General features: G+C 42.8%; 1 protein-coding gene across 1 annotated transcript in view; it reads right to left on the bottom strand.

Annotated features, from left to right (window-relative positions):
- The window catches only part of LOC310876988 (E3 ubiquitin-protein ligase rnf213-alpha-like), a gene marked incomplete at both ends in the record, with an annotated part of 59,668 nt that extends 34,661 nt beyond the window's left edge, over positions 1-25,007 (bottom strand). Inside the window, 9 exons of the mRNA XM_083790635.1 lie at positions 461-675; positions 878-1,042; positions 2,546-2,727; positions 2,878-3,735; positions 4,931-5,043; positions 16,337-16,412; positions 18,459-18,575; positions 19,267-19,330; positions 23,905-25,007. Of these exons, the coding sequence (XP_083646761.1) occupies positions 461-675; positions 878-1,042; positions 2,546-2,727; positions 2,878-3,735; positions 4,931-5,043; positions 16,337-16,412; positions 18,459-18,575; positions 19,267-19,330; positions 23,905-25,007 (2,893 nt within the window). The remainder of the gene's footprint in view (positions 1-460; positions 676-877; positions 1,043-2,545; positions 2,728-2,877; positions 3,736-4,930; positions 5,044-16,336; positions 16,413-18,458; positions 18,576-19,266; positions 19,331-23,904) is intronic.
- Positions 25,008-27,930: the final 2,923 nt, after the last annotated feature.

Here is a 27,930-nt window from a genome sequence, read left to right as displayed (position 1 = left end):
GCAGAGGGTATGATGTGCAGAGTGGGAAGTCTGTCGGATCAGAAGATCTCCCAAAAATAGATAAAATCCCAAATCTGCAAATGTACTGTTATTGAATACGGCCTAGACTCCATATTTGGGCACATCTGAAATAGTACTCCATACTGTATATGGGCATAAAAGGGACACAGACAGATGAGTACAACGTGTGTAAGGGGTAGGCTAGTGCATATTATAAGTGGGTTGGGCATTCATTTCCAATTTGCAATGTTCCCTAATTGCAACATTCCCAAATGAAAATATATGTTTTAATTTAATTTAATCAATCTCTGAATATTTGCACTGAAAAATAATAGTAGCCTGGTAAGAAAAGTCTGAATCATTTGACAGTGGTAGAGTAGGTCCGAACTACCCTTCAGATAGTATAAAATGTAAAAAATAAACTATGTAATGTAAGTCCTAATACAAAGTTTTAAAATACCTTCAAGTGTCAAAAGATCCTGCTTGATGGACAAGCACCTGTTGATGTATCCATTTGAGTCTTGGCAGTAGATGACCTCAAATTTCAAATTATAATGGTCTACATTAGGTTTCAATACAACGTATTTGTAAGGTATGCCATGAGGAAATATTTTGATTGTCTCTTTAGGAAGCACGAGCCGTCCTCCAATACGGAACTTCCCATCTCCCAGGGGCCTGTGCAATACATGACGTTATTTTTAAAGATGTGAAAAATCCAGACTAAATCGAACACTCAAACTCAAACATTGACATGACAGGAATGTAAATGCTTTTTCATGCATACAACTTGAGAATGAGAGATTTCATTTTATTAAATTAGCGCATTCACAAACAGCTAGAGTTGCAGTTATAGTTACTCTGAATCACTGATACCTACTTTAAGTCTGACATTTCCAAGCCATTGCTGGTCCAGTCTCCAAACAAAGATCCAGATCTTAGGAAAACCTTGTCCTTTGATGGATCCAAATTGAAATGTTTGGAAACGACAGCATGGAAGTTCACAGCTACATAATCGTTGATGGTCTGATGTGTGCCATGTAATCTGTTCAGGATAAGTAGAAGGATAAACAAATATGTAAATGCTGTAATCCAGTTGTTACTCTAATCCAGTTCCAACACACAATGAAACGATAAAGGATCATACCAGTTGACTAAATGTTCAGCAATGACAGCAAGTGTGCATGCAATGAAAGTACTAGTGGTAAAGAAAAACAAGTAGTGCTAAAAATAACTTTGACTGATCAGGCGCGGCCTCCAATGTCAAAAGGGTGTAACAATATTTGTTCTCAAACATAGTATAGTAGGCCTATGCTTTGTAAAATGGTGGACAGTGACGTCAACTAGTCGACTCATAGTCAATGGAATAAACATTCACTGGTAGGGTCATTTAAACTCTTGCAAATTTAAAATGTTTACTTTAGATATATGCTGAGAGCAGAGTCCTGCATGGGTTCAGGGTGGGATTAGATTTGTTGTTACATACTGTATGAAACATATCCTACAATGTAATTTGTCGGTACAGGTACATTAGGAAATGAATAAATCACAGCAGAGAGAGTGATTTCAAATTCATAATAGCTTTTGTTTTTAAATTAGGTTGTAGGCCAATGATTCCCACCACAACCATTTATCCATTTAATCCCCTTTTTTACATCTGACAAAAGCTATGCCCCCCCATGCATGCATGCGCACGCATGCACCGCTGTATGCAAACACTGCCATGCTGTTTTGCTGATTCCATTCCATTTCTATGCTGAAGTTGTTATAGTGCTTCTACAAGCAAGTCAGTGCATTCCTAGGTGCTTTCAGAGTTACAGGGTTCTATAATGCACTGTGAAAAAACAATGTGTTTTTTAGACTCAATTAGTATTTTTTCTTATAGAGGAGTCGTGTAATATGACATAATGACATAACACGGCATAATTTCATTGCGTCGGGGGATAATTTCTGTGAAATCACGTGCATCAGGTAATTTGGTTAGGCGCACGCACGCACACGTGCGCGCGCACACACACACACACACACACACACACACACACACACACACACACACACACACACACACACACACACACACACACACACACAAAACTAAAAAAAAAACTATTGGCAACTGAAAGCCTGGAAAATGAAAATGAGTTTACACTAATCAATCCTTATTGATTATATCTGGTTTCAGTATTTATTCATAATGTATTAAGGTTATTGTATTGGAGGTGGGGAGGGGGACGGGGCGGGGACCCCTGCTTTAGGTCCTAGAGCACCGTGCATAATCACTCATGCCCTCTCATAGAAAACCCTACCACTTTATCTACTGTTGACAATCAGCTGTAGTTCAATCAAGTGTTTTTAATGCTTTGATTGCTTTTGGGTGATGACCAGCGGGTCTGGACGTGTGTGGAATTAAGTTTGTGCTGCTGTTGTATCACAGGTCAGATTTAGAGAACTGCGGGTACGGGCGGGTGGCGGTTTCTAACAGGACCCGTACAGTACAGGACTCTGGCTGACAGTGGTTACTAAGGGTAAATGTTATAGTCCTACTTACACTTGTAGTGGCTGCTGGTGTTTTTCTATGGCACTTGCTGGCACCAGATGGCTGCTATCCAAGTTGCTCTCATTGGCAGGGGAAGATAAGGGGGTAGGAGGTGACACTGAGACATCTCCACCTCCCACAACCTGTTCTTGACCTGGTTTCTCCAGCTGTGCGTCAGATTTAGGGTCTTTAGCCTGTGAACAAATCAGTTGTTACTAAAGTGAAAAAAAGACTAAGCTTTTTTATTTGTATTTAGCATTTTTTGATTGATCTTTGATTGATTTGAAATATATACTGTACTCTATGAATAGCTCTTGTTGCTAAAAACATATAACTTGAACTACCTCAGTGTTTTGGTGGGTGTCAATTGCTTCAGCTTTGCCTTCATTCTCACCACCCAGTTTACTGGCTGACTGTGTGACATTCCTGTGTTCTTCATCTGGGTTGTTGGTTCTGTTTTGTGTCTTCTTTAGAATGTCAGTGGAAGGCAGCTTTGTCACAGAGCCAGTTTGTTCTGGTGCTTGATCTGACAATTCGGGAACAGATGATGACAGCAGTTTAGACTGAGCGGTGCTTGGCTTCTCTTCAGCTATTTTCTCTTCACCGGGACAGTCATCTACATCTGTCTTTGGTGAGGCCTCAGTCTTCTGTTGTGTCGGTTCCTCATTGGTAGATGTGATGTTGGGATGTGACAATGAGGAAGGTTCGGCAGGTGTGCTCACATGTGCAGTGGTACTGCATGTTGGAGGGTTGTTGTCGTCGGGTGAGTTCTCCCTGCCAACCAACCTTTCTTTCTGCTTCCCCGGGTCTGAGACCTGTGACTTCGTGGGAGTGACTAACTGACCTTCAGGGGGTGCCTGCAGGGGGCATGGTAGTGGCGTGGCAGTGGTTTGACTGGCAGTGTTGTCTGATGTGATGTTAGGCTGTGACGATGAGGAGGGCTCAGCAGGTGTGCTCACAGGCGCAGCGGTACTGCTGCATGTTGGAGGGTTGTTGTCGTCAGGTGAGCTTTCCTTGCCAAGCAACCTTTCTTCGTGCTTCCCCGGATCTGTGACCTGTGACTTACTGGCAGTGACTAACTGACCTTCAGGGGCTGCGGCAGTTATGCAAACTGTGGTTTGACTGGCAGTGTTGTCTGACAGGTCCTGTGATGGAGTATCATCTCTGGCTGCCTTCTCCGAGTCATTGCTGGTTGGCTTGTCCTGAAATTAGAAATCACACCTGTGTGAAGTGAGGGGCGCTCTTATCATTATACATCATCATACATCATCTCATGAACAACTGAATTAATGTGATTGGTTTGTAAAATTTACGTCATATTTGGCAGACATTTGACCTAATTTCTCCTTTCATTGTCAATGGCAAAAATGACACGTGTGGGGACAAGATTTAGCGGAAATTTGACCTAATTTCTCTTTTCATATTGTCTACATGTGACGATGAAGGGACAATGTGTCCCTTCATTGTCAATGGCATTTAATGTTTGTGTAGACAACACATTTACATCATATTTGGCGGACATTTGACCTGATTTCTCCTTTCAGTGTCGTCAATGGCAAATATTGACACGTGTGAGGACAAAAGCTGTATATAGGCCTCAAAGGGGAAAGGGGATTAGTAACAAAAAGAATCACATCCTTGTGAATTGAGGGGCCTGTCCACTCTCTCTGCTGGATGACGCATTTAGGCAGGCTGAAAATATTCAGAGCCTCTGAAGGCGACTTGAGAGACATAATGCTTTGGGTAGTTGTGTTTTTCTCAAACGTCCTCATCCTCCTCACAAGTCACAATAGATTCCGATAAATAATGTGGCCCTTTAATAAAGCAAATTTCAACAGGCTGTTGGCACCATGCGTATCTATCGAGGCAGTGGACATTTCACATTTCCATTTTACCTACTGAACACAGCATGGGTACAAACAAGCTATAGCAGGAGGCTGTTTTCTTCCATTATGATAATAATGTTTACAGCCACACATTGATCAGTAAATGAAAACAGTTTTAAGTCCAACAGTAACTATGCCAACAATAACTAACCAGCGCACCTGATCCAGCAGGACTTTCAATCCACTTATGTACGTATCATTTATTCTGTTTCCGTCCGTTTTATGGCTGGGCAACATATCATTACAATATTGATATCATGATATGAGTCTATAGTCTATGCCTGACATTAATGGTTTTAACTTTTAAATGATGATCAAACATCAGGAGTTTTTGATTGTGTCATATTTTATTTGTCAAAACACTCTGTATAACACTGGGCTGTAATTTAATGTATTATATGAGTATACTGTAAACATTCTGGAAATGTAAAATGGTGTTTGTGTACAGGACACAAAAATAAAAAATGATCAAATGAATCAATCAGTCACAAAACATTTTGAGCCATTTCACCTTATTCTGGTCCTTGTCCTCTGGTACTTTGGTGGAGGTGTTGTGCGTTGAGATCAGCTGGTCCCCATTTTCCTGGTTGGGCCTCTCCTCTCCAGACACTGAGATCGTCACATCTGATGGATGAATTCATGTAACAAATGACAAAAATGACTGATGGGCTGACATCCAAGGCAAATAAATAGTCACAATACAAACTTTGATGAGGCAGGTTTTAAAATACATGTTTTCTTCATTTTGTATATAGCCTATATGTATTTTTTTTCCCCCTGAAAAATGAACATTGGTTTCTGCCCGACAGCAGATATCACAGTGAGAATGTGAGACTATAGCCACCCCTTTAACCCTAGAACACTAAACCCACACCATCACTAAACCTGGGTATATTTTAACCTTCCATAACAAATATTTCTCATCAAAATATAAGGCCCACCTACCTCATACATCAGCAACTTTATGAGAATCACATGAAAACTTGCCCAGATTGACCTAATAATTTCCCCTAAATAAACACTGCTCTACCAGATTCACCTCTAGCCAGAAGATGGCACTATTGTCATAAGAAACAAGACAAATACCTTATTGTGAACTTTTGCGATGCTTTGTAAATGTACTTTTAAAGAATCTTGATAATAAAAATCTAAAACAAAATGTGAAAAGGTATTGTTTAAAAAATAATCTGCCTAACGATGATGTCACTGGTGGACGGGTTTCTGAACTACCCACAGCCCTCCTATGAGACACAGACTGAGTAGAAGAAATTGTGCCATTTTATCATGATCAATAGTGAGGACCTATATGAAGATAGGATGAAAAGTGGTCCTTTAAGAGTTTCTGTTAATGTATGAGCTTATTAAGTGTCAGAAAGTGCAACAGATAATGTGTAGCTCACAGACCTGCCTACTAGAACATCGATTTGTGTCTCACTTTTCTCAATAGGCTTTTTTACTATTTCAAGCAGTTTAATTGTTTGTCATTATATCAACCAGGAAGTTTGTTGTTTTTCCACATAGATAACATTTCATAACAGTTTAATCTATCAGACACATCATTCAGTCATGGACACAATCCTACACCTATGGCGACATTGTAGGATACTTTTGATTGCCGCCTTACCTTTTGACTGTTGAGTCTTCTTGGCAAGTAAAGTAGATAACTTAAATCCACATTCAGAGCAGAATTTATGTGATGGTTCAGCTTGCCACCCACATTCAGTGCAAAACATCTTGAACGATGAACCTGTATGATGAAATTGCATCACAACCATTAAACCAAAGCATAGCCTACTGTAAAAACATAGTGATAATCTTCAGCTAATCAGCTGCTGCTGTACTGTGAATCTGTAACCATGCAGCACTTGCAATTCTATAGCCTGTGGTGCAATATCATTTTTAACATAAAGAAACATCCGACTTAAATTAGTGATTGATCACTTAATTGATCCTGTAAATATAGGCCTATATAAGATATATAATATTGTAATATTTATTTAAATTAGATAAAGTGGTAGACGACGAAGCGTACCTCTCAGCCTCTGCTGAACTTCCTCATGGTGTAGCCTATTGTCGAAGTGGAAATGTGTGTTGTAACTTGATATTTGAATTATTTTATAGCTGCATGCATGTAGCTTTCGTTTTTTTAAGAACTGACTTGACTTATCGCCAAAGGGTGTGGTTTCACTGCCAAGTGTCAAAGATTAATCTGAGTTTCCTTGAGTTGTAGGCTCCAGAAAACGGCATGGCCTTAATTTAAGATGAGAGTGGGTAATTGTTTTTTTTTTCTGAAAACTGTGCAGACTTAACTCGGACTTTCGGTATGGGTCAGACTGTTTACATACATTGAGACGGAACGCGCACGTGCGCAGGTTTAATGTAATTGAATGATTAATTAATTCCCAACAGATCGCTGGCTGGTAGTGGTTTCTGTTCAACCTTCTCACCTTCATGTGTTCACCTTCCTCCAAGCTGCAGCCGGCCAGTCCTACTCCTCCTCCCATGAGCCAACACTCCCCACTGACAGGTATAGTTACCCCCCTTTTGATTTACATCAAAGGGCATGTGAGCTCAAACCATAGAGCTCAAACCCACAATTTTAACATTTTGGTTTTAAAATGTTGATATTCATTTTGTATTCATCCTTAGGACCCTGAATCACACCTTGGAAAGCATGAGTGTCTATTTCATACACTTTTTGACTGGGGGGGTCATATTTTGGGTCATATTTTGCCTGTCATAATTTGACCCCCCAGTATTAGGATGTATTAGGATGTTGATATTCATTCATCAGCCAACACTCCCCACTGACAGGTAGTTGACATGCATTAGTCTACGGACCACCATTTAATAGCATTTCTATCTCTGGGACCACCAATTTATATTGTAAAATCAATGCTAATTTAACTCTGAGAGCGTACAAATGGAGCCAGGTCCATTTGGTTCCATTTGTTAGTTACAGACCCATAAGGGTCCATTTGGTTCCATATGATCATTTAGCTGGGTCCCCCCTGGAACTCCCTCAAGTAGCTTACCGGACCCCACTTTGGGAACCACTGCCATATAGGCTATTAAGATCTTAATAACCAATATAACATTTTAACTACGTTGCTTTTCTATGCTAATGTGTAAAAGAGTCAAAGACTGAACTCTCTAACGCAAGGCTTGGTGAGGCTGTGTGTGTGTGTGTGTGTGTGTGTGTGTGTGTGTGTGTGTGTGTGTGTGTGTGTGTGTGTGTGTGTGTGTGTGTGTGTGTGTGTGTGTGTGTGTAAAACATATTTCTATGGTTAAACACAGCTTTTGCTTTTGCCTTTTTTGTTGTTGTTGCTTTGGTTTCAGTTGAGTCAAAAATGAAACTAAAATTAACCATCCTCTGGAATTCCCCTGGAATTCTCCTACAGTATATCCTCAATGGAAGGTAAAAATCACACCCGTGTGAAGTGAGTGGTGCAACTCCGTGTCGGGGTCCCCGGGGTGGGGGTGGGTTCCAGACATACAGGAACGCACACAGTGTGCCGGCCTGATTCCGGCGAGCCGCCCCGCGTCCGAAACGTTTGAGAAATTACACTTACCGTGTTAATATGTGCGTGTGTGTTTGTGTGTGTGTGTGTTGCGCACAGGTGGTGAAAAACAACCATGCTGTTTCTGTGCTCAGACCCAGCCAGCCAGCCACACACATAGCTCCGTAAGGGAGTGGTTGCACCACTCAAAAACATGTTCAGCTCAGTTAACTGGGGTTTATGAGAAAGTGAAGATTATAGCCTACTTTAGGCTTTTCCTTTAGGCATGGAGCCCAAGAGGTTAACCATAATTATGATATGTTCATTGTACGGTACATTGAGTATATTAATGACAGTGGACAAATGAAGACAACACACGGTGTGTGTGTGTGTGTGTGTGTGTGTGTGTGTGTGCATGTGCGTGCGTGTATGTGTGCGTGCGTGTGTGTGTGTGTGTGTCACTCTGTGCGTGCGCGCGCGTGTGTGTGTGTGCCGTGTGCGTGTGTAGTGTAAACCAATCAGGCAATTTGACAAATGACACCATGGCACAACGAAAAGTGAAAGTATGCAGTTGTCTGCGTAGTTGTCAGTACACAACTCCATTATAGTCAAAGTAAACTGTCGAAATATTAGGGCCTACTAAACTCCTACAAGAGAAATGCTCAGTCAAATTGTGGTACTTGCTTTAAAAAGCGTTTTTTTTTATTGAGGTTCTGACATTTCACAATTGTTCAGTTGCAGCAGATACAGTATCTGCTGGGCAAAGTACAACAATAATGTGCAAACACAGCAGAATGATTTGTGAGAATTGTGATATGCCGTGCATTCAAATTTAAAGCTCCGTCTGATTGAAATGACTTACCAAGTCCACTTAGATCAATCACTTCTTTCGATGTTTTTAAAGAATCACACCGTGCTCATGCTTCTAATCTTCTCTTCTCTTTCTTGGACTCTGTCTTTCTACAACAAACATAATGTGCTGCCTCTTTTCCAATATGCATGTTCATATTTATACCATGCTTGTTCGATGATGCTGTTTATTATATATGCATGTTGGTACCGCATGTTTGTATTTTGTAAATTTTCATGGTTTTATTGTGCTATGATGACCTATGAGTATGTTGCTTTGCTATTTATGGGTTGAATCAGTGGGGTGGGGTGGGAGCAGCTGTCTTTGGGAGAGCTTTTGTTTTTTTTGTCTGTATGGATGTACTAGTTTGTAGGCTACTGTATTGTATGTACTGTACCTTTGTGTTGAGGACCCCCTCTAAAATGAGATGATGCATCTCAAGGGGTTTATCCTTTCAATAAAGGTATATATAGATAGGAGAAGGATGTCAAATGGAACATAACCACATTAAAAACTACTAATCATTGGGTGTACAACTGTGTATTCATCACACTGTCTACATATATGTGACATTGTTACCTAGAAATAGATTTCTTGGATATTCTACTGTTTAGACTGATGATAGGTTAGTAGTTTACCTGTGACCCTACTGTACCATTTATATGCATTTGATGTATTTACTCATGTTTTCCTTGCTTACTATAAATCGCTATGGATTAAGAGCGTCTGATAAATTCCAAATTTGTAAATTGTAGAAACAATGTACAAACCGAGCAATTACATTAAAACACTTTTGAAAAACAACTGCTATTTGTGCACAACCTTGCAAAAGCGTATCCCAAGCTAACCGTTCCTTATTATATACGTAGCTAGGCCAATTATTTCTGACAGTATGCACAATTCTTATGGTTTAGTTTAGAAAGTTGGATTTCCCTCAGTTGCAATGTAACAGCTCTCTGTGTACACAATACAATAAATCATTTCTATTCCCTTTCAATTGTATTATTTTGTTTTGATTGTATTGTTCCACTTTTGCATTGGCAATGTTAATGTATGTTTTCGCATGCCAATAAAGATCTTTGAATTTAATTTAAAGCGCAAATAACATGCATTTTAAAACTGCTTTTAATATTTAATATCATATTGTCTATGTCCCTCAAAGTTATTTCTAATGGTTTGAGCCTCAATCACCACTCTGATATAACCAGGCCTTGTCATTTCTTTCTGGACTTTGAAAGCAGTTTTAGCTGCAGTACCACAATGTCCTGAGGTGGTGGGGGTGCTGATATGCAGATTATTTAATATTTGAGTCATTATAATACTGATGCTAGATAAAACCAGGCTTGTTTCCATGCCATGCCAGCTTGGAAAATCAACAATGGTGGACATTGTAAACAAAGTGGAAATCCAAATTTGGAACTGAAGACTGAAGAAGAGGAGGAATTATACAAAGTAGGGTGACATTGGTGACAAAACACCCATATGACACCCATATGATTGTTCAAAATTGGTTATTTGTGGGGATAGAAAACACACATGGGAGCCCCAAAAACACAAAATAAATTGAAAAAGTTGAATTTTATGTTATAGGTCCTTTAATTGTGTGCGCTCATGAGTGCACGTGTGTGGTATAATAACCGTATTTGTACAAAAAACTTAATAAAGGAGGGAAACATAAATGGAAGGCCTGCAGCGTGATTAAGTCATAGCTAGACATGTGGCATTGGCAGACTGGCAGTTGTGAAATAAATCAATTTTAGACTAGGCCTATAGGACATAAAAATAGCCTACAGTCACAGTGTAAAAGCAGAGTGATTAATAAGGTAAAACAGAGTTGATAGAGTTGTGTGTCTCACATCTTATATTATCAAATAACTTGAAAATTGTGCAGTAAAATCAAGATCCTAAAACTGTTTATCTTACGGATTGGCTGGGCTATAATGTTCATCCTGCCATCATAACATCTCTTTAGGATAAAATACCTGTATATGCTATTGCTGATGTTAGAATTTCTTGTATTGAGTATTATTCATACACACTCTTGGCACCATTTGTCTTGTGATGTCATCACCATTTTATGGAATTGATATTCCATGTGAAATATCGATTACATTTTTCCAGATTATTTATTTTAATTCATTTTTAATGTCCGTTAAAACCGTAACCAACATGATAATATTAGCAGAATTATAATATGAGAATGTAGAGTAGCCATATGGCAACTGCGCCGACCTAAACGGCAAAGCATTGCAGAGGGTTGTGCGGACAGCCGGACGCATCAGCAGATGCGCTCTCCCCCCCCCCATCCAAACCCTGTACGATGAAAGCTGTTTCAATCAAAGCTCGAGGAATCATGAAGGATTCAAGCCATCCCAACCGCAGACTGTTTGAGTTGCTGCAGCATGGAAAACGGTTTCGGAGTCTCAAAGCTACTGGAAATAGACTAATTATTTTTTTTACTTTGGGAAAACATGTACATAATGATGTAACAATAAAGTACAAACTTGAACCTTGAATAAATGTCTATTGTTTTATGAGAGTACTTTGTCTTCATATCTGTCACTACTGTGGAGCACAACAGAGAGGCGTTGCTTGTAATAGACTATTTAAAAAAGTCCCTCTTTAATATACTTTACTATATTATATATATGTCCTCTACCACTGGTTGTTGGATATGCGAACATGAGATTACGGTATAAGAAAAGCGCTGGTCAGGAATTCTTCTCTTAGTGCTGCACTCATTATTATAGCAGTTGAGTCTATCTCATCATTACTATTAGCAATAAAACAGTGATGTAGTCTACCTTTATAAATTATACGTAGTATGCTGTGCCAATGTTTTTGGAAAAAAGCAATGCGTATACAGTCTGCTAATCATTTCATCTATAGAGCGTCGCAGTCCCGCCCCCCCGAGATACCCGGAAAAGAAATCGCCGTTCATTTTGCTCATAGGCATTTCTTAAAGTATTTATTTAAAGACGGTTAAGGCCTATTCATAGTCTGGATTTTCGGTGGTAAGGTGACCACCGCTCCGGTGGTGAGCTGACCACCGGAGCTGAAATAACGTTGAGCGGTGGTGTTTAAAAAACAGAGAGAAGGGCTGGAGCGGTGGCGGTGGTTTGCTCTTCACCGCGGCTCGTGACGTCATGTTGTAGTTCGGTGGTCACCCCACCACCGTAAATCCAGACTATGTATGAGCCTTTACGCCGCGGACAAAGACAACTCGGATCGTGACAAATCATGACAATGAACACAATATTTTGGGCCGATCAAGTCATTAGAAAGAAGAAAAAAAAGTCAGGAGACAACACTATTTGTTTTGTTTTTCTTCTTATAAATGATTTGATCGGCCCAAAACATTGTGTTCATTGTCATGATTTGTCACGATCCGAGTTGGCTTTGTCCGCGGCGTAACCGTCTTTAAGTAAATACTTTAAGAAAAGCCTATGAGGAAAAATGCATTGGGATTTATTTCCTGGGCCACTCGTTGTTCTGATAGGGGGAGGGACTGCGACGCTCTATAGACCACCTAAGTTAGTCTGAAGTACCATTCATCCGACATATGTGGCTGTTTAAAACCCTCTATACGTCGCACAGGGAATAATTAAGGTATCATCTGAAATAAACTAGTGTACAGCACTGATAAAAACAACTGTCAACAAATAAACAACATATACTTCTTACACATAATCCTCTCCTGTAACTTTATCTCTTTTTGTATGAGGACATATAAACGAGTCATGTATAGTACATCCCTTAACCCGGCGAGAACCCCTTTTGTTGTTATAATGTTATAATTTAGCTATTGAAAAATAGCAGATCTACAAGCTCATAGCGCGCCACCGAGTGGCGCGCTATGAGCTTGTAGATCTGCTATTTTTTTTTAAATCCAAGAACCACTGACATAGAAGCATAGCTTTTTCTGAAAACTGTCAGGATGTAGAAGACATTTCTTAGAATCTGATCTCAGGTCAAAATGGGTTAAATAGAGGAGGAGATAGAGAGCGGTTATTGCTACAGAGATCATTTTACTGTAATCACACTCTAAATACAGTATTTTACTGTAATCACACTCTAAATACAGTATTTCCAAAAGGTCTTCAATCAGTATTGAACTCTTTCATTATTTCTGTATGAAATAATGAAAGACCAATAGATGTTGGTTGCGGTTTGTGGTGGGATTTGTGTATTTAGTAAATTGTATTTTGATTGTATGTCTTAACAGCCTGGTATAGATTCTACTGTTAATCATGTGATTTGCATTATCAATAACTCCTGCAAACTATAGAGTACAGCCGGTCACTTGTGACTTGTGAGTTATTTTGTTATTTAGTCATCAGAAGTCTCCATATATGGGGCGTAAACGTGCCACAGACAGACACAGAGTATTGTGGATAAATAGAAATATTTCTGGACAACCACTGATACTCACATCACTCCCTCTGCTCCTCTGGGAAGCATACGGCTGTTCTCTAGATGGTCAGAGTCAAAGTCAGAGATACAGACAGACAGACAGACAGACAGACAGACAGACAGACAGACAGACAGACAGACAGACAGACAGACAGACAGACAGACAGACAGGCAGGCAGACAGACAGACAGACAGACAGACAGACAGACAGACAGACAGACAGACAGACAGACAGACAGACAGACAGACAGACAGACAGACAGACAGACAGACAGACAAGTCAATTGTGTAATAATAATTTCCAAAGTCGGGTGGGCCACAAGGGATATTAGATGCACATTTACCCGTTACAAAATCAGACAGAGAAAAGATTCTACTATACTCCCGTGAAGCCGTTTAGGATGGGCTTGGTATAGAAGACAAAAGATGTTGGAAATGTACATGCTTTTTGGGGAATGTCGCGCGGTTTTCCCCTTCTGGAAAGAGGTAATGGGAAGAATGATTGGGACAAAGATTTCTGTCTCCTGGGAGATAGCACACTGTTGCCACAAGGGGTCACCAAGGCACAACATGCATCAGTGACTGACTGACTGACTGACTGCAGGCCTCATCACTGCAGCCAGGCTGATGTTGTGTACACCAGGCCTCACAAAGAGATTAAAATAGGGTGCATTTTGCATCCCAAAACGCAGTTTATAGTTAACCCATTCTGACCGGGCACCCATTTTGGTGTTATAGCATCATGTTATGCTTTAGCTATTGAAAAATAGCAGATCTACAAGCTCATATCGCGCCACCGAGTGGCGCGATACGAGCTTGTAGGTCTGCCATTTTTGAAAAATCGAAGAACGACTGACATTTTTTAGAATCTGATCTCAGGTCAGAATGGGTTCATCAGACCCAGTGTTTGTCCGGCGGAAACCTCGTATGAATCTGATCTCAGGTCAGAATGGGTTAAGGGACGCAATCAAACAACGACCACTACTGTACTACTTTTATTCTAGTTTATTTTGCTATAGCTTTAGTTATAATAATCATGTCTTCTTCTGTTTTCTACATGAATCTAACCACATTATAACCAAATAAAATGGGAGTTAAATGCTGCAATTTGTAAAAATGGCTGGTTAATTATAGTGTGTAGAGGGGTGTTGTCCTATTTGACTGCCTCCATAGCTTCGGACCTAAGTTTACAAACATCATGAACTGTGGCATTACAAAAAAAAATATTCAGGATTCCAATAAAAGAAAATTGCAATAATTGTAGATCTACGAGCTCAAAATGCAACACTTGAGCTGTAAATCAGCTATTTTTTTTTACTATATGCATTGTGCCCCCAAACCTGCCTTATCCAGAAACTATAGTTTTAATATGCAATAACATCAAGATCTCACAACAGACACAACAGAATAATTTGATAATATGCCACATGCAGTTGAATGCAAGTTGCAAATTGCACACTGCCCACAGGTGAAGTGGTTTTCCATTGATTGCAGTTGGTTGATTGAATTGTTGGCAATAGGCTAGCACAGTAAAGATGACAATAATCTAATATTATATGTGTAGTTCTTTATGGATATAGGGATCCATTTTTGTCACCGCTAAACCCCTTATCCCTAAACTTATTTGCCCTTTTTTTGTTTTACTATTTTGCATAACATTTTTGAATAGTTAAAATGGCCAGTCTACAAGCTCAGGTGTGATGGTGCATTCCTTTAAATCCTAGCATGCTCTTTTTATCGTTATCTAATCACCCATCATGTACGTACATGCACATGATGGTTTTGACTCTTATCGTTCTGTTTCCATTGCCCATTCTCATGCATGACATCACAACAGTAATCCCGACAGGATTCTAAATTCAGGAGTCATGTCTGATGCTCTAAGTGACCATTCCATAGTTTATTGTATATGGAAAATAAAAATCCCCAAGTCTCCCCCTAAATATATTTCAGTAAGACAAGCCAGAAATCTCAATATAGACAGCTTTAACAACGATCTAATTGCCATCAACTGGGATAGGTTTCAAATAATTCCCTCTGCTGAGGATGCATGGAACTTCTTCCATTCCGAAGTTACCAGTATAATTGACAGACATGCACCCTTCAAAACACTCAGAGTAAAAGGTAGACGTCTACCCTGGATCAACCCACAGCTACTTAACCTATTCAAACAACGGGATAAAGCCTGGCTCAAACACCGCACATCCAATAATCCTGTTGAAAATTATAGACTTCTCAGAAACCAATGCAAAACTCAAACAAGGAATGCACAATCAGATCACTATAAAAATAGCTTCAGACATGACTTCCATAACCCCAAACAGTTTTGGAATAAATTGAATCACTTTCTTAACAAAAACAATAAAAGCTCCATAAAACACCTCAAAATTAATAATGATATAATATCTGACCCACTGCATATTTCCCAAGCCCTTAACAATCACTTTTCCTCTATCTGTGCCAACACCCCAGATGCAAACTCTTATATCACAGCCGGCCCTCCTACAATTAATACACACAATGGATCCTTTTCATTTAAAAAAATCACACCTGTAGATGTACATCGTGTCATCTGTGAACTGAAGGAAAGCTGTGGGGCTGGTCCGGATGGCCTTGAATCCAAATTCATCAAACTTGCTGCTCACATTCTCTTGTATCCCCTTGCCGATTTATTTAACCTCTCTCTGTCAACCTCCTCATTTCCATCAATATGGAAATGTGCGAAAGTAACCCCCATCTTTAAGAGTGGGGACACATCTGATCCCAATAACTATCGTCCCATTTCCATTATCTGTACCACTGCAAAAATATTTGAAAAACTAATCTATAATCAGCTCTCACATTATCTTTTTTTTTAAAGATATTTCTTTGTGGCTTACGCCTTTATTGATTTTTTAAGGGATAGAAAGTAGGCTGACAGGAAACGGGAGAGAGATGGGGGGATGACATGCGGTAAAGGCCGTGTCGGGTCCGGGAGTCGAACCCGCGGCACACCGCGACTGGATCACCAGTCCGGTGCCCAGACCGTTACGCTACGGCCTGGGCCTGCTCTCACATTATCTGAGTCTCCACAACATCCTGTCCCCAGTCCAATCAGGTTTCAGACCACATTTTTCCACCACTACAGCCTTGCTAAAGTTCACCAATGACGTACTCCTATCATAGGCGGAGCTTGAACTAGACGCCAGGGGGTGCGACAGCTTGGCGAGCGGCCAGCTAGGTTGTCTCAGCTAGGTGGTTGAGTACACACCTTAATGAACTGACACCAACTATTTAAGCTACGTTGACACAAAGGTGCGACAGCTTGGCGAGCGGCCAGCTAGGTTGTCTCAGCTAGGTGGTTGAGTACACACCTTAATGAACTGACACCAACTATTTAAGCTACGTTGACAAACAAAACTAGTTTAGCCTGTAGAACTTCCTGTCTCCTCATGTCCCCAAGTAACACTGTCCTCTGAAAGGCCATCTGCAATAATTCACCATTCACCTTTGCAGCTAAGGGTCCCTTTCTCGGACTACAACTGTACTTACTGTATAAGACCCATTTATTGAAATCCCAAACATGGAATATACTTGGACCATGCATTATTTATGCCACATATAATGCCTGTCTCAGGACGGCCACCTGCCAGTATACAGTGGATAACTTCCCAGTCTTGCTGGGTAAGTTAGTTGGGTAACTATATATCCAACTACTTTAACCCTGACATCCCGATTTTGGGCATGTCATTATAGGCTAAGAAGAAAGGACAATTGCTGATCTACAAGGTCACAACATGCCGTAATGTGTTGTAGCTTTTCCCCAAAAATAAGTGACTTATTTTAAAATGTGTAGCGCAGTGGAATAGAGTAGACAATATATGACACGTCAAGAGTCTATTAGTACTGTAGGCTATACATTTGTGTTCTGGTAATATCATTGATCACTTGTTTTGCATGTCCGTGGCAAAAATAAAACATTAATGCAAATGTCGATCACATGCAAAAGCTGGCATAGTGATGCCCCCGGGTGCAGATAACTGCTGTACTATCATGGTTATTGGTGGTGAAGGCAATACTAATAATGTTAGTCTGGATATATCAAATCCTGTGTTGAGGATCACCAAGAATAGCATGCACTTTATGAACAAAATAACACCCAAACCAGACAATTAATTAAATGGTTTCATAATTACAGTCTGCTTGAGGTGTAATGCAGCTTTAAACAAAATAGCACAGTGCCACTGGTACATATAACTCATCTTCTCCTCCTACAGTGCCTGTCAACCACATTAATCCCCGACAATCCCCACATCAATCATCCTTTCATACCAATCGTTGCATAAAAGCGTCATGGTTTTGTTATACACACCCACGTACACACCCATGGTACTGTGCCAAGAGAACTCACAAATCAAGATAAACGCACGCACACGCAGTCAAGTTGTCTACCGATGTTAACCATCTCAAACCCTCACCCTAACCTCCCACGGGACAGCACACCTAAACCTAACCTAACCCTTAACGCACCCCTCACCAACCTTAATCTGGTCGTCTTAAGGCACCCCACACCAACCTTATGTCTAACCAAAGGATGCCTCCCACTTCCAATGTGATTGAACTATAGGCTCTGGGGCTGACAAATATTAGCCCCAATGTTGAGTAAATAATAGAAAGAATAGTAAAGACATAATAGAAGTGAGGACGCTGGCGCCGACTGTTCGCCGCTTCACCTCCCAATGTATGAATGAATGAACCATTGTAAGCGCTTTGAGTAGGCACGTAGTGCATAGAAAAGCGCCATAAAAATGCAATTCATTATTATTATTAAATCAACAAAGGTGTTTCAGCACCAGGAGAGTGTGACCCAACTTAATGTGTTTTAAGAGTCTGTTTAATTATTTAATAATTTCGTTTCATGAAGGTTTACAATTAATACTGTGAATTAATTGCACTAGCAAAGTGTAACATGCAGTGAGGACGGAATGTTTGTTCTAGCCCAGGTTCTCTGGGGTCCCAATATAAGGAGCGCAGCTTCCGGTTCCCCTCAGTTACATTGTGGAAAGAAAAGCAACACTCATTGCTCCGTCTTTATCCCTGTTTATTCAGGTTCAGTTTTATTAATGAGGTACTCAGCAGCCCTGAGACCCGTAACAGAGGCTTGTCATGTCAGCTGTCAATCAATCAACTCAATGAAGGCCAATGGAAGACGATTTATTGGGCTGTAAAACAATATGCCCATTTTGACCTATTTTGTTTTTCTCGCAAATATTTGATGCTGCTGCTTTAGATTCTACCAGCAGAGGCCCACAGCAGAGCATACCCTGCTCTACGCAGGGTATGGCAGCATCCTGGGTCCTAAGGCCTTCAGGAGGCTGAAACCCTGTACTGGCATAAGCCAGCTGGATGGCCTCCTGCACAATACACCGGGAAAGCCATACTTTAGTAATATGGGTTTCCTTTAGCTCTGGTACCCATGTCACCAATACCCATACCGTTCCTGAAGGGAGATCTCTTGGTCATGTACAGTCTGAATATTTCAAATCTTTTGTCAGGTGTGCGCAGACAACAAGTCTGACTCAGCCTTTTTACACATTACCACATTTAACCAGACAAGGAAGGTAAAAAATATATATATATACAAGGAACAAGGAACTGAAAAATTATACTCTGGGAAATCAAAACAATAAAGTTCCTTTAAGGACAGTTCCGTGAGTGCTGGTATTGTCTTGTTTAACAGGTTCTTTCCAGACCGTGCACCCGATAAAATACATTAAGATGAATTGATGCGTGGTGAGACGAGAAAAAAAATGCGATGAGAAATAAAAGACGAGATGAGAGAAAAAAGACGAAACGAGACGAGAAAAAAGATGAGGAGAAAAAAAGACGAGATGGCAATTTCATTGGAAAAATAAATGCTGTCTGTATTACTCTTATTACACTATTACACTATTATACTTATTACACTATTACACTATTATACTTATTACACTATTACACTAATATACTTATTACACTATTACATTTATTACACTTGCACTTATCGGATTGAGGGAACATAGGGCTGAGGGAACATAGGGTCTGTTTTTAAATGGGAGAACATACTAGGGCTGAGGGAACATAGGGCTGAGGAACATAGGCATGACCCCCTGTAGGGATTCTGCAATATCTGCATAAACCAAGTTTGCACAGATATCAATTATTTCGTTCTGGAAATTTGGGGATGTTGAATTAAAATGATTTGACTGCATGCTTTCAAATCCAGTATCATATTTAGAGAAGAATCTCAAGAAAATTGCCCCGTGTTTCTGAATCTATCCCCTCCCTGTGTCCACGGAAAGGCTATCCAAGTTTAGACAATAGCCTAATAATATCAACAACTTTGGACAGATACAACCTGTTCTTCTCTACAGTAGCTTTGTGACTTTCTGAAAGTTTAGCTCAATAGAGCCTGAAGAGTGAAGATGCACTCTTTTTAAAGTGATCCCATTTAATCATGCAACTCTTATGGGCATCGGATATCGCATGTTTGTCCAGTTTCGAGCCCAGTCTACTCCAGGCACTCACGCCGGTATTACGAAATGAGTCCATGTTGCTGTCATTCTGGAAGTGTCGGCAGGCAAAACAAAACACTGCATCCTTTAAAACGGAATATTCCATCCACGCATGCTTCTCGTAATAGAAGGTGGAAAATGAACGTTTGTTTTTTTCCTATTAACGTTGTGGGGAATTGCTGTAAGACAGCCGTGTTTTTCCCCCAAGACCACCATCCACCACCTCCACTGATGGGGGGTTTGTTGTGTCCAAACTGCCCGGACACGGTGGTTCTTGGGGCAGGCGGGGCGATAAAATAATGTGACATGATGACTACTATAAAATGAATGTATTGTAAAACAAAACATAATAGAATTCAGATTTGTTTCTCACAATTATTATAATTTGAAATTGTTTTTTTTTTCTTTTTTAACATAACATACAATTCTACTTTTTCAATTTATTTTGTGTTTTTGGGGCTCCCATATGTGTTTTCTATCCCCACAAATAACCAATTTCAATCATATGGGTGTTTTAATGTAAATTGCTCTCAGGAACAGCTCAACTGATTTTGGCCTCATCGTGATGTCATCAATGTCACCCTACTTATATAATTCCTCCTCTTCTTCAGTCTTCAGTTCCAAATTTGCATTTCCACTTTGTTTACAATGTCCACTATTGTTGATTTTCCAAGCTGGCATGGAATGGAAACAAGCCTGGGTTTATCTAGCATCAGTATTATAATTACTCAAATATTAAATAATCCAGAAAAGTCCAGAAAGAATTGACAAGGCCTGGTTATATCAGAGTGGTGATTGAGGCTCAAAGCATTAGAAATAACTTTGAGGGACATAGACCATATGAATATTAAATATTAAAAGCAATTTTAAAATACATGTTATTTGTATTTGCGCTTTAACTTTAAAAGAAATAAGCAATTTCACCCCGGCCACCAGGGGGTGCAATGCAACCCCTGCACCCCCCCAAGCTCCGCCCATGACTCCTATCCTCCAGTAAAGGCCTCCTTACTGGAGCAATATTTATAGATTTATCCAAAGCCTTTGATGTGGTTGACCATTATCTACTTCTTGACAAGCTCCATGCCATTGGCTTACAGCGAAATGCCATTCTCTGGTTTAATGCTTATCTCCATAATAGGCGCCAGTATGTTGTTTCACAAGGTACCCAATCCGATTATTCTATTATTGGTAAAGGTGTCCCACAAGGTTCCACCTTGGGTCCACTCCTTTTTTCTATTTTTATTTATGATTTACCTGACATTTGCAAGTTCAGCTCTATGCTGATGACACTGTTATATATTATTCTGGCTCTGACATAACTCATATTCAATCATCCTTACAATCCGATTTCAACCTTGTTCAGAACTGGCTCCACAATAATAAATTACTGTTGAATAAGATAAAGTCCTGCAGCATGGTGTTTGGCACACGACACAGTCAAGCAAGCACACTTGGAATAGGCATTAATTTTTCAAATGGCTCTCAACTTGAGAAAGTTGACTCCTTTAAATATCTTGGAGTGTGGCTCGACCCAGAGCTTACCTTTAAACCACACATAGACTACGTTACTAAAAAAACCTATGGTTGCCTAAGCTCACTTTACCGTTCTATTAATTGCTTCTCCTTTGATGTTAGGAAAATAATTATTGCTCAAGTGATTCTTCCCATTATTGACTACGCAGATGTTGTGTATCTGAACACGACTGACTCTTATCTTAAACCTTTAAATGTTTTATACAACTCCCTGTGCAGGTTTGTATTGAGATGCCCATATGATACCCACCACTTCCTCATGTACAAATCACTTAATTGGCTGCAGCCTAAATCAAGACGGCAACTACACTGGTATCTCTTAACTTATAAATGCATTTATTTTAGGTGCCCTGCTTACTTAAAACAGTACCTGACTCAGTCTACCTCATCCTATCCACTAAGACATCTACAATACCCTTACTTTAAAATCCCCAAAATCTCCAATGTGGTTGGGCGGAGATCTTTCTGCTACAAAGCCCCATTCGATTGGAACAACCTCCCTCTATATCTTAGATCCATCTCATCATATAGTAGCTTCAGGACCTCCTTACATTCACATCTAGACTCAACTTGTCTATGCTTCTAACCTGACTGTAACCATTTATGACCCTGAGATATCTGCACTGTGACCTTATCTCCACTGTGTATTATGTGGTGGTTGGTGGTGTAGGTGGAAGATGGTGAGCAAGCTATTTGTGTATATATGTATGTATTTGTATATCTGTTTGTATCTGTGTACGGCATATTCTGTGTATTTGTGTACAGTATGCTTTTCTGTATTTTGTTTTTTATGGGTCCCTCTTGAAAATGAGATGCTGCATCTCAAGGGGCTGTCCCTTCAATAAAAATCTGAAATCTGAAAATCTATGCAAGGTCTAAGACCTCTGTCCTAGGATGTCTCATCAAGATGTCACAAACTATCGAAGCTAACGTAGTAACCGTACCAAACCAAATAGTTTGGGTTTCATAAGGTAGAACTGGTAGAACTTGATCTCCTCCTGACCTCTGACCTCAAGGCTTACGTCAGTCAGACGGCCCAGATGGGGCAAACCATGGGGGGGGGGGGGGTCAGTGGTCACTGCTCCCTCATGCACTGGTCCTGCTCCTCCGGTACTGTTTCCCTCAAATACCTAACTAACTACCTCAAAGTGAACAACATCCACAGCCACGGAACTCCAGGGAACAAGAACAACAATCTGGTACCAGTACCACCCACTTACATTTTTATTTTGGCAAATTATCCTTCTACAGCAGGGGTTTTCAACAGGTGGTCCGTGGACCACTGGTGGTCCGTGGAGGTATTGCATGTGGTCCCTGACCATGCATTTAGCAATGTAGCAAAGTGAAGATTTTGTATTTTCTTCCACGGAACAGTGTGTCAATGTTATCAGAATTACTGGGAAGTCTGAGGTTAATAAATTCGAGTGCATGCCCTCTCCCGACCCGCAGCGCACCTCGGAGCATTGCTCCTTCGGAGCAATGCTCTGTCGGATGATAGTATGCCTCCCAATAAATTCCACAGAAAAGGCAATTAGTCTCAAGAAGGGTGAAGTGTACCAGCTTGCCTGATTGAGTCATCATTATTAGGAAATGTTAATGTGTCCAACTGCCCATATAATCACGTGCTATGTCTTGCACGTATTTGCCATTTTTACTATATTACTATAGCCGATAATTGCCATAATGTATGGATGTAGATCTGCTAGTTGAACTATTTTAAAATATTTTTCAAGATACTGTAGTAAAATATGGAAAAAGAAGTTTAAGGCACGCCCAAGATAGGGCCACATGTGTCCGTAGGCCTACTGTATATCAGTTAAGTCCGTGGACCATCGTTTGAGAAACAGTAGGCTATAGACATGGGATGCATTCCATAGCAAGTGTTACGAAAGCACTAATCTTAGCCCATATCCCATTACAACACAACAGTGGTCCCCAGGTTGATACTTAGTCAAGGTGGTGGTCCCTGGGTCACAATCAGTTGAAAACCACTGTTCTACAGCATGGCCACCCAAGTGTGGAATGCCCTGACCCCTAACCCAGGCCAAAGGGAGAGGAAATCCCCAACCTGTACACATCTTTTCTTATTATTTTTTGTGATGACTTGAATTTTGTTGTTATTTTTCATGTCATGAGTATGGATTGAATACCCAGGACCTGAATGGAAACAAGACCGCAAGGACTTTTGTCAGTGGCGTCCTTTTAGACTAATGCCTCTAGTCTAGTGTATGTCATTGTTGTGTGTAAAAGAGTGACACGCACACACGATTGAACCAGAAACAACACTGCTTTACTTAGTCTCATGTCTCAGTACAGAACAGACTTCCTTGTTATTTCCCGCGCTGTGTATTACGTAGCATCCCATAATAACCAGTCTCTTAAAGGCATCTCAACCATTATATAACACAGCGTCCATATTATTAGAACATAACATTTCCCCCCCCCTCAAAAGAACAAACAGCATAATCCTCCCCCCCAACTGAAACCCAACCAAAACAGTCTTTCTTTCTTTTTTTTAACTGAAAGCATCATCAAAATGGCAGAACAACAATAGGAATGCAAAATGTACTAGGCAAGAGTCAGTTATGAAAACACTGGCAAACTAAGCATGGTAACTTGTGACATAGTCCTGCAAGGCAGCAGGGCGAACCCTGACCCGAACTGGCCTCGGTTCCGGCGCTGCGGGAGGAGGGACAGGGACAGGGGTGGAACGGGGACTGGAGGTGGGCCAGGATCAGCGCCCATGGCGTAGGGGAATGGTGACGGGGTTGGTGCTGTGGCCGTGTGCCCGGAGAGGGGTGCCGGAACTTTCTTCAGCCTACCAGCATGCCACCGTGAGCCGTCATCGAGCAGGAACGTGGCAGGGCCCAGACGGCGTCTGACCTGTCTAGGCTGGGACCAGAATGAGGCCATCTTGTTGTGTCGTTGCGGCCGTCGAGTCCTGACCCAGTCGGAGACTTGAAGAGATGGTGGCTTCGCCCTGCGTTTCTTGTCCACCTTCTCCTTCGTCACCCGCTGCCGTGCGGCAACAGTCTCCCGGACCTTGGCCAGGGAGGGCCTGGGAAAGTTTCCATGTGGTGTCCGGAGCCTGTGCAGTGGCAGTTCCAATTCTCGGCCGAGCATCAGAAACGCTGGTGACACTCCAGTGGTGGAGTGTTGGCTTGCTCTGTAGTGCAACAAAGTCTGATTGAGTGCCTCCTCGAATACACAGCCTTGGGTCAGGTGTGCATGGATCCCGTTCTTCAGTGTTGCGTTGAAACGCTCTACTCCACCATTGGCCTGTGGGTGGTAGAAAGCGGTTCGGATGTGTTTGACACCCCTGCTGGCAAGAAAGTCAGAGAACTCTGCAGATGTCATCTGAGGCCCGTTATCAGTTGTTACGGCCCGAGGCACACCCCAGCGTCCAAAGAGGCCATCCAGTACCCGAATCATGGCGTGCGACGTCACTGTCCCCACCGGCACCACCTCCGGCCACTTGGAGTGGAGATCATAGATGACCACCAGGAAGCGCTGGTGGTGAGGAACACCACGGCCATGGATTTCCCCACAGATGTCCAGCTGTACATGTTCCCAGGGGCGGGAAGGCCAGGGGAGTGGCTGTAGGGGAGGGGTCGAGGGTGGTCCGGTTTTCCCACTGAGGAGGCAAGCTGAGCAGTCCTGGACCAGATGCTCTATATCCCGGTCGATGGCCGGCCACCACACGAGCTCACGGCACCGTTGCTTGAGTTTCACAATTCCCAAGTGACCTTCATGTGCCATCGACAGCACACGAGCACGTAGAGTGCTTGGGATAACTGTGCAGAGCCCCCTTGAGACACACGTGTCTGCCCAGCAAGAGAGCTCGTCCTTCACTCTAGAAAATGGCTTAAACTCCTCAGGAACGCGGGCGGCCAGCCGTTCCTGATGTACGTGCACAGCCTGGACAGTATCGGATCCATGTCCGATTCAGTTTTCAGTTCCTCCAGTGTGATTACCGGCTCCAACGGTGCATAGAGCGCTTGGATGAGAGCCGGTTCTTCGTCGTATGAAGGGACAGAAGGAGTCGGGGCTGGGATGGAGCGAGAAAGGAGGTCTGCCACCACGTTGTCCCTGCCTGGTGTGAAGATGAGGTCATAATGGTACTGTCGGAGACGTTCCGCCCAACGATGGAGCCGGAGAGGCTTGTGACCCGAACCCGACGTCGAGAGTACAGTTGTGAGGGCCTGGTGGTCTGTCCTGATTGCGAAATGACGGCCATAGAGATACATGTGCCATCGTTCACATGCCCACACACAGGCCAAAGCCTCACGTTCGCCCACAGAGTACCGCTGTTCTGTGGGTGTCAGGGCCCGAGATGCAAAGGCAATTGGCCTCTCCACACCATCGTGAAGCTGAGACAGGACGGCTCCAACTGCAGCGGCGGAGGCGTCGCAGGTGACGAAGGTGGGGCTGGGGAGGCTGAAATGGGCGAGGACCGGTGGTGAAGTTAACTGTGTTTTCAGCATGGAAAAGGACTCAACGCACTGCGGTGACCAGAACCAGGGCTCCTCCTTCTTCAGGAGTCGGCGGAGAGGTGCTGTCGTGTGCGAGTAGTTGGGCAGGAAACGCAAATAATAAGCGGTCATCCCCAGGAACGAGGCGACCTGCGTGGTGGAGGTCGGTTCTGGGATGCGCTGTATTGCCTCGACGTTGGAAGAGAGAGGTGCAATGCCCTCGGCTGAGAGGTGGAACCCAATGAAGTCTACAGTCGGCACTGAGAAGAGACATTTCTCGCTGTTCAGGGTCACGTGATGCTTGGTGAGAGCCTCAAACACTCTGTGTAGACGGGCATCGTGGGTGGCTTGGTCTTCCCCGTGCACCACGATGTCATCGAGATAAAAAACTGTCCCTGGAACCCCAGCGAGAATCGTGGACATGACCTTTTGGAAGCAGCTGGGGGCAGAGCTGAGACCAAAGGGCATGCGTGTGTACCTGAAGACCCCAGCGTGTGTCACAAATGCCGTCAGGTCCCGGCTGGCCGGGTGAAGGGGAACTTGCAGGTAGCCCTGGCGCAAATCCAACTTTGAGAAGACCGTTGAGCCATGGAAGAGAGTGGTGAGCTCCTCAGCTGTGGGTAGAGGGTATTTGTCTGGGATGACAGCTTTGTTGACCTGTCGCAGATCCACACAGACCCGGAGACCGCCTGATTTTTTCTGTGCGACAACCAGGTTTGAGATCCAAGGCGCTGCATTAATTGACTCGATGATGCCCTCCTCCAGCAGGGAGGTGAGCTCGGCGGTGACACCCTCTCGGAAGGCGAGTGGCAGGCGCCTGAGGGGCTGAATAACTGTTGTGGACAGTATCGGATCCATGTCCGATTCAGTTTTCAGTTCCTCCAGTGTGATTACCGGCTCCAACGGTGCATAGAGCGCTTGGATGAGAGCCGGTTCTTCGTCGTATGAAGGGACAGAAGGAGTCGGGGCTGGGATGGAGCGAGAAAGGAGGTCTGCCACCACGTTGTCCCTGCCTGGTGTGAAGATGAGGTCATAATGGTACTGTCGGAGACGTTCCGCCCAACGATGGAGCCGGAGAGGCTTGTGACCCGAACCCGACGTCGAGAGTACAGTTGTGAGGGCCTGGTGGTCTGTCCTGATTGCGAAATGACGGCCATAGAGATACATGTGCCATCGTTCACATGCCCACACACAGGCCAAAGCCTCACGTTCGCCCACAGAGTACCGCTGTTCTGTGGGTGTCAGGGCCCGAGATGCAAAGGCAATTGGCCTCTCCACACCATCGTGAAGCTGAGACAGGACGGCTCCAACTGCAGCGGCGGAGGCGTCGCAGGTGACGAAGGTGGGGCTGGGGAGGCTGAAATGGGCGAGGACCGGTGGTGAAGTTAACTGTGTTTTCAGCATGGAAAAGGACTCAACGCACTGCGGTGACCAGAACCAGGGCTCCTCCTTCTTCAGGAGTCGGCGGAGAGGTGCTGTCGTGTGCGAGTAGTTGGGCAGGAAACGCAAATAATAAGCGGTCATCCCCAGGAACGAGGCGACCTGCGTGGTGGAGGTCGGTTCTGGGATGCGCTGTATTGCCTCGACGTTGGAAGAGAGAGGTGCAATGCCCTCGGCTGAGAGGTGGAACCCAATGAAGTCTACAGTCGGCACTGAGAAGAGACATTTCTCGCTGTTCAGGGTCACGTGATGCTTGGTGAGAGCCTCAAACACTCTGTGTAGACGGGCATCGTGGGTGGCTTGGTCTTCCCCGTGCACCACGATGTCATCGAGATAAAAAACTGTCCCTGGAACCCCAGCGAGAATCGTGGACATGACCTTTTGGAAGCAGCTGGGGGCAGAGCTGAGACCAAAGGGCATGCGTGTGTACCTGAAGACCCCAGCGTGTGTCACAAATGCCGTCAGGTCCCGGCTGGCCGGGTGAAGGGGAACTTGCAGGTAGCCCTGGCGCAAATCCAACTTTGAGAAGACCGTTGAGCCATGGAAGAGAGTGGTGAGCTCCTCAGCTGTGGGTAGAGGGTATTTGTCTGGGATGACAGCTTTGTTGACCTGTCGCAGATCCACACAGACCCGGAGACCGCCTGATTTTTTCTGTGCGACAACCAGGTTTGAGATCCAAGGCGCTGCATTAATTGACTCGATGATGCCCTCCTCCAGCAGGGAGGTGAGCTCGGCGGTGACACCCTCTCGGAAGGCGAGTGGCAGGCGCC

Source organism: Protomyctophum parallelum, assembly GCF_964188405.1.
Source record: "Protomyctophum parallelum genome assembly, chromosome: 19".
NCBI lineage: Eukaryota > Metazoa > Chordata > Actinopteri > Myctophiformes > Myctophidae > Protomyctophum > Protomyctophum parallelum.
Note: the sequence above shows the minus strand (reverse complement) of the source record. Positions and strands in the feature narration are given on the sequence as shown.